At 39.3% G+C, this 15,256-nt stretch overlaps 1 protein-coding gene across 3 annotated transcripts in view; it reads right to left on the bottom strand.

The window, feature by feature from the left end:
* Nucleotides 1-1,296: 1,296 nt before the first annotated feature.
* Nucleotides 1,297-15,256, bottom strand: part of ube3a (ubiquitin protein ligase E3A) — a 58,286-nt gene continuing 44,326 nt past the window's right edge. For all 3 annotated transcript variants that reach the window (XM_067985796.1, XM_067985795.1, XM_067985797.1), the window contains 7 exons: nt 12,132-12,276; nt 9,402-9,607; nt 8,665-8,829; nt 7,351-7,506; nt 7,175-7,248; nt 4,304-4,447; nt 1,297-2,067 (listed from right to left, as the gene is read on the bottom strand). In XM_067985796.1, coding sequence (XP_067841897.1) covers nt 1,947-2,067; nt 4,304-4,447; nt 7,175-7,248; nt 7,351-7,506; nt 8,665-8,829; nt 9,402-9,607; nt 12,132-12,276 — 1,011 coding nt within the window. In that variant the 3' untranslated portion in view covers nt 1,297-1,946. The remainder of the gene's footprint in view (nt 2,068-4,303; nt 4,448-7,174; nt 7,249-7,350; nt 7,507-8,664; nt 8,830-9,401; nt 9,608-12,131; nt 12,277-15,256) is intronic.

Raw genomic sequence — 15,256 nt, 5'->3', positions numbered from 1 at the left:
ATCAAATTGAGCAGGTTTCAAGTTTTCTGCTTAATCTCAGAATTAATCAACTTTCGTGCCCATAGTGCCGATTTAATTGCTTAGTAGACTGCTTCATGGTATGTTTAATCATGTGTGGAAGATAAAATACAATATATCAGCCTCTTTAGAAGTTGAACGTAGATGAACAAAAAATGTAGTAGTCCAGCATTTGATCAGTTAGGGACTACTTGCAAGAAAAATCCATTAAACATCTCGATCCGAAACAAACCAGACTGCATAATGGTGTACCACAAGCCATTGTAAGAGTTTACTAGCTAAGTTACCATATGACTGATCACTGAAACCTAGGTCTCAAATAAAGCCCAGAACTGAGTGATAAAAGGTCACCTTATTACAGCTCCAAAGAGTCTCAAGAATCTAAAACAACTCCAAAGAGTTCTACTTATTTCTAACACAGGAGAGAAAAATGTTCAAAGGGGAAAGTCAACAAATAAGTTCAATACAGGGCTTTATGATTCCTTGAGTACGAAAGAAGCATTTTTTAAAAATTGTAAAGGGATAGTATTTGTTTCTGTAAATGCTTTTTCTAGAAAATTAACCTCTTGTTCAAATCCTTAATCCATCTTTTACCACGATTTGTTTGCAACCATCAATACTGGAAAACGTTTCTTTTAAATCTATGTTTTACATATGGAAAGATGTTTAATAAAATATTCTGAAGACTAGTTAATTTGAAAGTCATTACCTACCGTTCCAGTAAACAGTAAAGAAATTGTTTTAGTTTGTTTTATTTAGTATCATTTATGTCAACATCGTTCGTCCATTTGTCAAAGAAGTGTTTAAATAGTGCTGTTATCCTTATTTCATCAGCACCCACACTCTGCATATCATACTATTTCAAATGTAATGACCCTTTTCTCCATTATAACTAATGTAAGGCCTATAGGATTAAACAATTATGTTGTTTCTGAAGAATAAATTGTTTAGTTACAGCAGATAAAGGACAAAAAGAAAATATATATATATATATATGGAAAAAAAAGCACAGAAAATTCTGGATATTTGTTGGAAGAGAGTCAAAAAGATGAAACTTCAGCTCCAATTCTTGTAAGGGCACTTTCACATACTTATTCTACTTACAATTCTGCAATAAAATCAACAATTTTTCTACCATTGTGTGGGAGGTTTTTTTTCTGAAAATGTCAAACAAGCAGTGGACTTAAAAAAAACCAGTAGAATCCTGTGGACCAATGTTCCAGTGTGAGAGTTGAAAAGTTAAACAGAAAATGTATTTCCAGACTTGTGAGGACTACCAACAGTGAAGTTTTTCTTTTTATTTTTTTTTCTAAAACCTTCCAAGAATTGTTGTGCTGTAACTAAAGCAAGATCTCAAGAACGCAGTTAACATTCCAGGTTCTCCCTTCCATCTTTATTAGATCTAAAAGGTAAGTAAAAATTTGCTCTCTGGGACTAGAACAGCAGCACTTGCACCAAACCACTCCAAAACTTAAGCTCCAAAGCAATCTATGGGGGGAGTAAAACAAAAAAAAGAGTGCACCCAGAACTGAGTGGCTACAAGGAAACAAAAGTACATATTTTAAAAATACACCGAGGATAATCCTAGGAACGTTATTCGGGAGAATTTGATTTCCTTTTATAAATTCAAAAAGGCTCAATTCAGTAATGCAACAAACATATGATTGAGTAATTTTTTTCTGGAACTTTAAAATAAATACAGAAAAAGTTTACTATACATACAAGCAAATGATATGAAAGTCACACTAACAAAAAAAATTGTTCGTACAAGTAGCTGAAATCTGCTGTTCCAGCCCAGTGTCCCCAAGAGGGGAGGCACAGACATGGGTGACTATTGTAGCTGACTATCTTATGGCCTTTTTTAAAAAAAACAGGGACACTGACACCCATAATTTTACTTTTTATCACACGCTTTACATTCATATCTTTTACAGCATGCCAAACCCTTTGGCATAGGTAATGGCCTTTAGTAGTCTCTCACTGAGCTTTTCCTTGTTGCAATACTCAGGAAGCAGGAGGACATTAAAACACGTGTGAGATGTTGGCAACCTGGAAGAGAAAAGCCATACATTAGGTTTAGTAATAGGGTAAAAGCAACTTAAGGATTGTTCAGAGTAAAGAGCATTGTAATCAATGCTTATTTATATTGATGGAGTTAATTCGAAGGTGACTAAAATAAGTTGGAGGAGTAAGTATTTGAGGTAACCACTAGTAAACAGGATTTACTTGCTGGCAGCTGTCTATAAATCTAGCACAAATGTATTGGAGCTCTTAATACTTTCAAGTAGGAGTTTTAATCAAAAGAAAAAACCCTGGCTGATTTATTTCACCTCCTTCATCAGTTTGTGGAGTCCCTAGCAACATCTGGCTATCATCTAACTCAACCCAGCAGATAAGATATTTGTAGAATCTCCATGTTATCTACCAACATCAGCAGGCTGATAAAGCTTTGTGTTAACTTTAAGTACGAACTTACTGTAGGACTCCATAGAACCACAGAAAAGATACAGCACAGAAGGGGGCCATTCGGCCCATCGTGTCCGCATCGGCTCGAAGAACAACCAGGTGCCCATTCTAATCCCACCTTCCAGCACCTGGTCCATAGCCCAGATTTAGGAGTGGGAGGACAAGTTCGTAAAGCTATATATTTAAGAGGGATCCTTGGATTTATAAATAGGGGCACACAGAGTAATCAAAGAGGTAATTCTAAACCTATACAAAATATTGGTTAGACTAGTTAGAATATTGTGTCCACTTTTGGGTGCCCTACCTTAGGAAGGATAGCAGGCCGTGGAGAGAGTACTGAAGAGATTCACTATTATAGAATAGTAGAGAGGAGAGGCTTAACTAGAAGATTAAGAAACTGGGACTCTTATTAGAAAACAGGAAAAGAGGAGATCTGATGGAGGTGTTCAAAACTATAAAGGGTTTTGATAGGATAAATCAGGACAAACAATTTCTACTGGTCAGTGATTCGGTAACTAGACAACAAAAATTAAAGATCACATTTATATCTAGAGGACTAGAATACAAGGGGGTAGAAGTTATGCTAAAGCTATACAAAGCCCTGGTTAGACCACACCCGGAGTACTGTATTCAGTTCTAGGCACCGCACCTTAGGAAGGATATATTGGCTTTGGAGGGAGTGCAGCGTAGATTTACTAGAATGATACCTGGACTCCAAGGGTTAAATTACAAGGAGATTACACAAACTAGGGTCGTATTTCCTGGAATTTAGCAGATTAAGGGGTGATTTGATCGAAGTTTTTAAGATATTAAGGGGAACTGATGGGGCAGATGGAGAGAAACTATTTCCGTTGGTTGAGGAGTCTAGGACTAGGAGACATAGCCTAAAAATTAGAGCCAGGACTTTCAGGAGTGAAGTTAGGAAACACTTCTACACGCAAAGGGTGGTAGAAGTTTGGAACTCACTTCCACATATGGCAGCTGATGCTAGCTCAATTGTTAATTTTAAATCTGAGATTGATAAATTTTTGATAACCAAAGGTATTAAGTGAAATGGGGCTAAGGTGGGTATATGGAATTAGGTCACGTCAGCCACGATCTCATTAAATGGCGGAACAGGGTCGAGGGGCTAAACGGCCTACTCCTAGTCCTATGTTCCTACCACCAAAGGATGAAAGAGACCATAGAAAAAATATATTTTTTAATGTTTATGGTTGTCAGGACATGGAATGTTCGACAAGAAATAACTGAAGAAGAATTTTTTTTTTAAAAAATGGATAATTAATTATTTGAAAATAAAAAATTTAAAATGGTACGGGAATGGAGCAGGAGTAAATGGCTCTTTTGAGATCCAGCACAGGTGTGATGAGCGGAATGAATTCCTCCTGTGCTGTAAAATTCTATGATTCTAGAGATCGAACCTGGGAACTTCCTTATCTATATGGCTCAGTACCATCTCAGGTGTTACATTTACCCACTGAGTCACCTTTGGAAGAGATCTGTGGATACTTTTTACATAGCAAGACTAAACATGTGTGTAGTGGTGAGCTGAATGCATTTAGTTCACACATTTACAGTGCCCCAACTGAAATGTTTCTAATTACATTAAATGAACAAAGCTTATCAGGCCAATGATGCTAGACTCCAACAGCTGCCTACACCACATACATTGTGATCCATAGATGTTCAAAATTGTGATCTGTGAAGGCAGAAGTTCTGCAAGAAGCCACTGATGCTTTGGAACAACAAGTATACTCAAACTCATTGCACTAGTTAAAGCCGATAGCTGCATTAATACAGTTTCCAGGAGACTCATTACCTGTCAGAATCTGGTCCGTTCTTAGCTATAATCATCTTAAGTTTTCCAAGGCCACCAACCGGTGCTCGATCTGTGCCTGTTGTAAACTGCAGGAAGAGCCGTTTCTGCTCCTCTGTAAATGCGTGGACAATTTCCCAGAATTCCCTGATAAGATATTATTTGTTAATTCCTTTGTGAATTAATATCCCTAAATGTAGTAAAACACAGGTAATCAACTCAATGCTTTAACGTGGTGCTTGTCACCCATTCAGAAATTCAAGAAATACAATTTTTCTTCATTGACTTTTAATAATGGATCTTGAAAATTACCATTTGTGAAACAATTAGGCCTGTAAACCCATAACCCTTCTCCTATTTAAAATCTTTATGCACCACATTACTGCAACTACCACCCCGCAACCCTAAGTATTATGTACAAATTTGTGACATTAACAAAATGACAACTTGCCTTTTAACCTCTTTTTGACAGTAAAGCATGTTTAGGTTTTAAAAATATTTGCCCACAAAGTTGCTGGAAGTGCGAGCTGATAACGGTGCAGCTTGGGGAACAGGGCATCTGGGACCTTGGTAAACAATGGGACAAACAGGGGATCTCTTTAACCAATCAGATTAAAGGATTGAGAAATAAACAGAGGAGGAACTGAGAAGGAGGGTGAATTCAATGCCAAATCAGGTACAGAAAGAGAAATAAGACAAGGAAAGAGAATAAAAGAGACAAAGGAAAAGAAAAAAAATTAAAAATTGACTTAAAATCTCCTAAAGCAATTCACAACCTGAAGGAATGAGACTCCACATTTACAATTGTTTACTTTCTGGGTGAGGGTGATTGGCAATCATTAAAAGGATTCTTGCGCTAATAATTACTAGACTTAACTGTGGCGAGTTTAATGGGCAATTACATAGTGTCTACAGCACAAAGAGGTTATTCGGCCCAACTGGTTTATGCTCCACGCAAGCCTCCTCCCACCCCTCTTCATCTAACCCTATCAGCATATCCTTCTATTCCTTTCTCCCTCATGTACTTATCTAGCTTCCCCTTAAATGCATCAACTACTCCTTGTGGTACTGCATTCAACATTCTTACCAGTCTTCGAGTAAAGATGTTTCTCCTGAATTTATTAGGAATGATCTTAAATTTATGACCTCTCGTTTTGGTCTCCCCCACAAGTGGAAACATTTTCTCTATGTCCACCCCATCAAACCTTTTATTTTAAAGACCTCTATCAGGTCACCCCTCAGCCTTCTCTTTTCTAGAGAGCCTCAGCCTGTTCAGCCGTCCCTGATAAGGATATCCTCTCAGTTCTGGTATCATCCTTGTGAATCTTTTTTGCACTTTCACCAATGTGTCTGTATCCTTTTTATAATATGGAGACCAGAACTGTGCCCAGTACTCCAAGTGTGGTCTAACCAAGGTTCTATACAAGTTTAACATAACTTCTCTGCTTTTCAATTCTATCTCTCTAGAAATCAACCCTTGTGCTTGGTTCGTCTTTATGGCCTTATTAAGCTGCGTTGCTACTTTTAGCGATTTGTGTATCTGTACCCCTAGATCCCTTTGTTGCTCTACCCCATTTAGACTATTTTCTAAGCAGTATGTGGCCTCCTTCTTCCTACCAAAATGCACCACCTCGCACATCTATATTGAAATTCATTTGCCAATTACATGTCTATTCTGCAAGTTTATTAACATTTTCTTACACTTAGACACATGCTCCCTTTGCAATAACTACACCCCCCAATTTGGTATGGTCCACAAATTTTGAAATTGTACTTCTGATTCCTGAGTCTAAATCATTAACGTAAATTGTGAACAACAGTGGTCCCAGTACCGATCCCTGTGGAACATCACTTCCCACTTTTTGCCAGTCTGAGTAGCCTTAACCCCTACTTTGTTTTTGTAGCCAGCTTGCTATCCATTCTGCTACCTGTCCCCAGACCCACATGCTCTGACCTTAGTCATGAGACTAAGGCCTTTTGAAAATCCAAATATATTACAACTACTGCATTACCCTTGTCTACTCTTTCTGTTACTTCTTCAAAGAATTCAATAAGGTTGATCAAGCATGACTTTCCCTTCTGAAATCCTGGCTGACTATTATATTTTTGTTTTCTAGATGTTTTTCTATTACATCTTTGAGCAAAGGTTCCATCATCTTTCCTACCACCGACATTAAGCTAACTGGTCTATAGTTCCCTGGGCTTGTTCTATCACCCTTTTTAAATATAGGATCCCATGGCACTATTCAAAGAACAGGCGTGTTCTCCCCAGTGTCCTGGCCAAAATTTGTCCCTCAACTACCACCTAAAACAGTTTTGCGAGTCATTATCTCATTGCTATTTGTGGGACCTTGGTGTGCGCAAATTGGCTGCTGCGTTTCCTACATTGTAACAGTAGCTACACTTCAAAAGTATTTCATTGGCTGTAAAGCGCTTTGGGACGTCCTGAGATCATGAAAGGCGCTGTATAAATGTAAGTCTGCCTTTCTTTTATTTCCTGGTGGGGTAAAGATGGTGTCGAGTGTACTATTTCCAGAGATTTGAAATGCATCAACAACTTTACAAAAACATTCAAACTGCTAAAAATAAAATGATTGTAAACTGAACTACTGGGATCATGGGTTTCAATGGCAGTGATTGGTAATGAAACAGTTGGCTTGATTTCTGGATTTTGATGGACTTTCAGATATGAAATCTATACCAGGCAGCATGCAAATTGAGATTAGTGGCACTAAAACCTAGAAGGTAGAAAACTTGACACGAAAAACCAAATATTGGAGGTACAGTTCAATGCTGAAAGAAATTAGTTACAATATTAACTTTTTTTTTAAAACTGCAAATTTAATAAAAATGAGGGTAAACCTAAAACCATACCTTACAATACGGGAGTTCTTGGTATATCCACCATCATACTCTGTAGTATCTTCAAGTGCTTGAAAATCTAGGTTCTAAATTTGAGAGGTCTCTCTTTATCATCAAATTTAACAATATAAAAGTTCATGGTCTCTAATCCAGAAAGTTTAGTAAAAAGGTTTTTAATACTGATTTACCGGACTTCCACAGACTAGCAGCTCAATCTCCTCCGGTCGGAATAAATACTTTAGTGGTGACTCGTTGGTTACCATATGGAAACCTCTTCTAAAGGCTTTAAACTGCTTTTCTACTGATTTGTTGAGAATATAATCTGTATAAAGCTCAATAAATTCCTGTTTGGTACAAAACAACATCACATTAGATCTACATAAATTAGCAGGAAACAAACATCCAGCACAAGCATATTTACAATTACAAATTCATGATTCACAGCTCTATTTGTACTGTAAATGATGGCTCATCCTCTGACTCCATCAACTCAGAGTTTCCTAGTGTTTCTCCCTCTACTCTATTTCTTGTCCATATTAGTGAATTCCTCCACTTACCTTTTAACTGTCGCTCACCAAATCCATGCCCAACTATTGTGTTGTGCGTTTTTGCAATAAATTCAAGGGGAGCGTGGTTTGTATTGGGTGGACTAGGCATCGTTAACTGGGCTGGACTACAAAACTAGATTGGCCCACTGGGTTTTTAAGTAACTCATAAATGTAAATAAGTATCTTGGAAAGAAGCTAGGGTTACCCCAAGAATAGGCAGTTAGTGGAAATGTTGCATATTTGAGCTATGAAAAACTGATGCATAGGGCAAGGTAGCAAGCAAAAAATTACCATTTTACTTATTGATCTCCTGTGACATTGCTCATATATGTCTCTTCCTGCAATTGAGTCCCGTTTGTCTCTTACTCTCTAGTACTTTGTTTCCCTCTGTTTTGCTGCTTGTCTTGCATTCTGTCTTCCTTACCATTTCTCTTTCTCTGTATACCTCTCACTTTCTCTTGTCCCTGTAGCTGTGTCTCCCAGGTCTTTTTTCATACTTTCTGCAAGTCTCTCCTGTTTTCTCTCTTTTTTGTATGTCTTCCACTCATGCTCCTTTCCTAATGTATCCAAATTGATATTTTCCTTTTTTAAAGCCCAGGCAAACAGCAAGGTGGCAGCCATCATGCATCAGGTCAGAGGTGAGTACGGGTGGAGGCCATCCGAGAGCTGTTGCAATATGTGAGAAAAAAATGGTCTTGGATGGGAGAAATTGGGAGGGCAGGACACCCCGCTTCACATCATACTGCGGTTATACTTCACACAGTGCTAAGTCCAACCAGTACAAGATAATCCCCTGGAAGAGGTCTCACACCACTTGGTTTTAGTCCATTCTGGAGTCACATCGGGACCTGAATCCAGAATTATGCTGCCGCCTTTATGTTGATGCAAAAGTGGTATTACTGCAGCTTTAGTTCCTTTAACTCCAAACTTTGGGATTTATCATCCTGACATTACCTTTCTGTTTTCGTTTGTCACTGGAATCTGATCTCCATTCTCCCTTAAGTCACACATCACTGGAGTTCCAAACAAGTCAGTCTGTGATATCTGGAAAGTAATCATCATGTCATCCTCTACGCTGCCATCGTACTCAGTAAGTTCTTTTAAACTCTGGTGTAGGACCTGGGAAAGAAAGCCGAAATTATGTACGTTATTTATGGTGTTTCATAAGAATTATTGTTGATAACATCTACTCAAAAATCTAAGTAATATTTATAGTGTCCAGACAGTATGGTAGAGAGACTGGGTTAATATGATTTTGATAAAGCACAATGCTGAATGCCACTACTTAGCAAATGAGTACAGTCTACTTTTAGTTTGAAGTTGCTTAATTCAAGTGATCTGTTAATTTGAATTGAATTCATCCAGAAACATCTCCTGTACTGTTTTATTCAAATTGCTTAATTCAAACCAGTAGATAACTTCAATTTTTTGAGCAAGTATTGACTTTGAATTAAGAAGGTAGACTGTGTTTCTCGGTTTAGCTTTTTTCCCTTTAACTTCACCCCCTGAATTTTCCCACTTATTTATATTTCTTCTACCTCTGCACATTAAGGGAGTCAGATCCAAACTAAGAGAAACTTAATCATGCTGCATAGACAGAAATTGCTCTTTAATATATGCTGGTTATCATGGAGCTTGTTATTTAAACGATTTTCCAAAAAATTAATAAAGCTTTAATGCTTGTACGTTACCGGGTGAGAGTCTTCTAAGTCACGGAAGGTTCCCTTTTTGCCCAACAGTTTTCTGTAAACGACCATAGGAAAATGCACATCCAGTATACAGTTGTTGTAAATGGCTAGGCCAATAACTATGCCAATTAGAGTAAACTGTCCCTCAGTCTCAAATGAGGAAGTGTTGAACCAGAACAATTTTGTAGATTCATCATATGCGAACATTCCTGTGGAAGGGGGGGATAAAAAAGTACAAAAAAAAAACAAGATCTTTTAGACTTAAAAAAATTTAATGAACCATGGAATGGTGAGCCATGCTCACCCTGTCAATTCCATGTATACCCAGGTCTCATTCCCAATTGCACCAGTAGAAAAGGTGTTGTGCAGAGCGACATCTTTCTACCAGGGAGCAGATTAGTAGGGCAACCAGTCAGCTGGGAGCAATGCTTGACACTTCAACTGTGGTCTTAACAAGGTTTTATATGGATTCACCATTACATCTCGACTTTGGTATTCTTGCCATAAACCCAAGCATTGCATTGGCTTATTTATGACCTTATCGACTTGAGGTGCTGCTTTAGGTCTTGTGAACCTGAACCCCCAAATACCTCTGCTCTTCCACATCACTTGGCCATCTCCCATTTTAAGTATAATTATCACTTCTAAATAAAAAATAAAAATGTACCACTTTGTACTGCTGACACTGAATTCCATCTGTCACTTTTTTTTGGCCTAAATATTGGGAAGACCAAAGCCATTGTTTTCAGTCCCTCCGTTCTAGCCACTGACTCCATTCCTCACCTTGGCCACTATGAGGCTGAACCAGACCATTCGCAAACTTAGCGTCCTATTTGACCAAAATGAGCTTTCCACATCCACTCCATCACCAAGACTGCCTATTTCCACCTCGGTAACGTCGCCCGTCTCTGCCCCGCCTCAGCTGATCTGCCGCTACAGCCCTTATCCATGCCTTTGCTACCTCTAGACTTGACTATTCAAATGCTATCCTGGCCGGTCCCCCATCTTCCACCCTCCATAAACTTGAGCGCATCCAAAACTCTGCTGCCCGAATCCTAACTCGCACTAACTCCTGTTCACCCATCACCCCTGTGCTCGTGTACCTACATTGGCTCCGGGTCCGGCAACGTCTTGGTTTTAAAATTCTCATCCTTGTTTTCAAATCCCTCCATGGCCTCACTCCCTCCCTATCTCTAATGCCCTACAACCCTCTGCAATCTCTACGCTCCTCCAATTCTGGTCTCTTGCGCATCCCCGATTTTAATTGCTGCACCATTGGTGGCAGTGCCTTCAGCTGCCTAGGCCCTAAGCTCTGAAATTCCCTCCCTAAACCTTTTAGTCTTTCTCTCCTCCATTAACACGTGCCTTAAAATCTACCTTTTTGACCAAGCTTTTGGTCACCTGTCCTAATATCTCGTGTCAAATTTTGTTCAATAACATTTCTGTGAAGCGCCTTGGGACATTTCATTACGTTAAAGGCGTTATATAAAGTAGTTGTTGCCATTTCACAATCTCATCAACATTCTTTTGCAGTTTCCTTTAGTCCTCAATTATGTACCATGTTTCCTATTTTAGTATCATCTGCAAATTTGGACACCACTTCTTTAGCACAAATTATGGATGTACAGTGAACAGAAGTGGTCCCAAAACATATAGGGCATTACTATCCACTTCAACCCGCTCTTAAGAAACTGCCCTTAACTCCTACTCTGATTCCTCCCTAACTAGTTTTTAATTCCTTTAGGCTACTTTTAATTACTTTCTCTATCTAGATACTCAACTGATTTCAAGTTTAAAGATTAGAAAATTTCCCTACCACAGGTGCTAAACAAATTGGCCTGGAATTATCCAGGTTAACTCGGTCTCCCTTTTTGAAAGTGGATATTACATTGGCCCTCTGCAGTTCTCCAGTACACATCCAACCATCAGAAGAACCTTGAAATATAATTTCTAGGATCTCAGCTATTTCTTCCCCCATTTGCCTCAGGATCCTTGATGTATCTAGTCGGGTCTCAGCACTTTGTACTCCTTTAGTTTAACTATTGGAGGGAAAATAGATTGACAAGAAATTTCTCAAAAAGCATTTTAGGTAATCCAATTGGTTTGTCAATAAACCACAATGGCACCACTATAGCCCAAATCATGGATGTACACAGTGAACAGAAGTGATCCCAAAACAGAACCAGAAAAGGTATCGTTAGCATCTTGCTTTTAAGTGTAGTAAACTGCGGATTGTTGTACATATAAAATCATTCTCCTGTGAAAGTAATTATTTCTCTCCTCCAAATGAGCTTTCTCCGCTTCTAAAGGCATCGATCATGCTGGGTTACAGCTCCATGAATACTGGTAATTCAGCAGTACATCAACAAGTCGTCATTTTACATGTGGCGGTCTGATTAATGAATGTTGAAGTGATATTCACCCATGAAGGCCATTGCAGCCGAGCCCAATCATTTCCTCACCTGACATCCACATACAGGTACTTCCAACAGCAGTCACCGAATAACAAACAGAAGCAAGGACCATGGATTATTTTCCTCTGGATACAGAGGCCAGCTGTGTTGCTCCCACTGCCACCAGCTGAGATTGGCTAACTCAGCACACAGTAGGGGACCTTCCTGGTCTATACGACTCAGTGCCACACCACCTTTAGCTACTAGAACTATATGGCAACTCTAATCAGCTATAGCCAGGCATGCCAAAATTGGAGCATTACAAAACTGAGATCCATACCAATGTCAGGGTTGAAGATTTCTTCCACAACAAGTTGAAAAAACTCCTTAGAAACACCTCCTTCATCCACACCTTGCTCGCCTTCGAATTCTACATACAGTTGTTTCTTCAGGTCTGCAGGATTTTCCATGGCAATCATCTCCAGCTATTATAAACAGTTTAATGTTGATGGATTATTATTTTACCTCAGATCTTAGACACTTAACACCCATTTCAAAATACTTCAGATTTGATAACAAACCATCCAAATTGTGGAAACACTAGTTAGATTCTTGGACTCTAGGGGAATCAAGCGATATGGGTATCGGGCGGGAAAGTGGAGTTGAGGTTGAAGATCAGCCATGATCTTATTGAATGGCAGAGCAGGCTCGAGGGGCCGTATGACCTACTCCTGCTCCTATTTCGTATGTATTAGGGCCACCCACCAGCCTTCGTTACAGGAGTTTTGTTAATACTTACCCCTGGCTGCCGCACCGTCTGCTGTTCTGAATTCACTTTAAAATGAGGAAAACAACTTGGGGGGGGGGGGGGGGGGGGGTGGTGTTGGAAGCTGCTCACGGCCAGGTGAGATAGACGATAGACAGACGGACTGCGTATGCTTGAGTATGGCCATATTTTTTCCTTCTGTTTGTCAAGCCCACACCAGGAGATGCCATGAAATCTTTAACCTAGATTCCACCTTGGACCGTAAATAGGATAATTGTGTCAAGCCCTGCCGCAGTTCACTCACAAATTATAGCACTCATCCATGGAGCTCACCATAAATTAGATCTATAAAATCTCCTAACCAAGGTAATAGATTTAGAAAATGTGCAATTTATATATTTAGCAACAATTTTAAATTATATTGTTAACAAAGACGCATGCAAAAAAAAATCATGCATCAGCAAATCAAAGAGGCAACCAGAATTCACATATTCCAATTTTTGTTATTTGTTCTTGGGGTGTGGGCAACTCCAGAGGGGCTTAGTTGGCCTGAGGACATTAAGAGCCAACCACGTAGTGTGGGGGACAGGAGTCACATGCAAGAGTAGCAGGTTCCCTTTCCTGAAAGACATTAATGAACCAGTTGGATTTTTACAACAATTTGTCAACTTTCAGTCCTTTTCCAGCGTCAGACAAACCTATTACCAGTCAGTGATGAATTCAGTATCACAACTTGCCACGGTGGGATTTGAACACTGTCTCTGGGTTGCTAGTCCAGTAGTGCACACACCAGGCTACTGCACTCCACTAGAAAATATACTGTAATAAGTGAAATTATGTTGTTCCATAATTTTCCCAATTCTCCTTTCGCATTTGTAGGGTAAGAATGCTAAGCAACTAATTTACAGCATGCCATCGATATGGGTCAAAGGCTGTCAACAGAACTAGTGTGAACCCAACTAAAAGACCACTTAAACTTTTGTCATAGCAATGGATCAAAAAAGCCCCAAAAAAAGGTTAATATTTTACTCAAAGAAGCAACATTAAATATTTGCTGCATGCTGGATATCAGCACTCATTTAGCAGTGAAAGTTATGAGCAATACTATTTGACTAACAAAGCACTAAAAATCTATACACCACTTTGTAGACACATATCAGGGTGCTCACAGAATTTTGTGTAATGCAGTGCACCTTCCTTTCGAAGTCTGAATAGGACAGGGAGTTAAGACAGGTTAGTTCTAAAAATGTATTTTTTTCATTCAATTTTGCAGTTTACCTTCATTTTTGCTTACCTGCAATTCATTTGGCTTTTTTTCTGCTGCTTTTACAAAGAAGGATGTGTAGGAGGGCGGGGTTTAAATTCCTAAGGCATTGGGACTGATTCTGGGAAAGGCGGGACCTTTACAAGCAGAACCGGGACCAATATCCTCGCGGGGGCATTTGCTAGTTCTGTTGGGGAGGTTTAAACTAGTATGGCAGGGGGATGGGAACCAAAGGGCAGATACAGATAGGACAAATTCAGACCAGGAAATGGGAAGTAGAAAAGCAGGTAGTGACGTAGTTAGCGACTCAGAAAGGCAAAAGAAGCAAAGGTTAAATGGTGTTCAGCACAGGAATTTGACGGGGTTAAAGGAAATAGACTTCAATGCAAGGAGCATTACAAACAAAGCAGATGACCTAAGGGCACAGATAGACACATGGCAGCATGATATCATTGCTAAAACGGAAACCTGGCTTAAAGAGGGGGATAATTGGCAGCTCAATATCCCTGGATATAGAGTTTTCAGGCAGGATAGAGTGGAGGATAAAAAAGGAGGGGGGTTGCATTATTGGTTAAAGAATCAATTACAGTTGTGAGAGGGGATGATATGCTAAATGGATCATCAATCGAGGCCACATGGGTTGAGCTAATAAAAAAGGGGCAGTCACACTACTAAGTATGTACTATAGTCCCCCGAATAGCGAAAGGGAGATAGAAGAACAAATATGTAGGCAAATTTCTGAGTACAAAAATAAGAGGGCAATAATAGTACGGGACTTCAACTACATTATCAACTGGGATGCAAACAGTGTGAAGGGCACAGAAGGTGCAAAATTCTTGATCAGTGTCCAGGAGAACTTTAGCCAGTATGTGACAAGCCCAACAAGAGGGGATGCAATTCTAGATTTTGTCCTGGGAAATGAAGATGGGCAAGTGGGTGAAGTGACAGTGGGTGACCATATTGGGGATAGTGACTACAATTCAGTTAGTTTTAGCATTATTATGGAAAAGGACAGACTTAAATCAGGAGTAAACATTTTAAATTGGGGGAAGGCAAATTTTACAGAACTAAGAGGTGATTTGGCAGAAGTGGACTGGACACAACTACTTGAGGAGAAATCAGTAGCAAGCCAGTGGGAGGCACTAAAAAACAAAATTCTACGGGTACAATGCAGACCCGTCCCCTCAAAGAAAAAGGGTGGCACTGCCAAATTTATAGCCCCCAGGTTGTCTAGAAGTATACGGGGCAAGATAAATCAGAAAAAGAAAGCTTATGACTGTCACAGAAAACTAAATACCACAGAAAGCTTAGAGGAGTATAGAAAGTACAGGGATAACGTAAAAAAGGAAATAAGGAAAGCAAAGAGAAGGGCATGAAAAAATATTAGCTAGTAAAATGCAATATTAACTGGGATACTCAGAGTGTAAAAGGCTTA

Source organism: Heptranchias perlo, chromosome 6 (assembly GCF_035084215.1).
Source record: "Heptranchias perlo isolate sHepPer1 chromosome 6, sHepPer1.hap1, whole genome shotgun sequence".
In the NCBI taxonomy this organism is placed as follows: domain Eukaryota; kingdom Metazoa; phylum Chordata; class Chondrichthyes; order Hexanchiformes; family Hexanchidae; genus Heptranchias; species Heptranchias perlo.
Note: the sequence above shows the minus strand (reverse complement) of the source record. Positions and strands in the feature narration are given on the sequence as shown.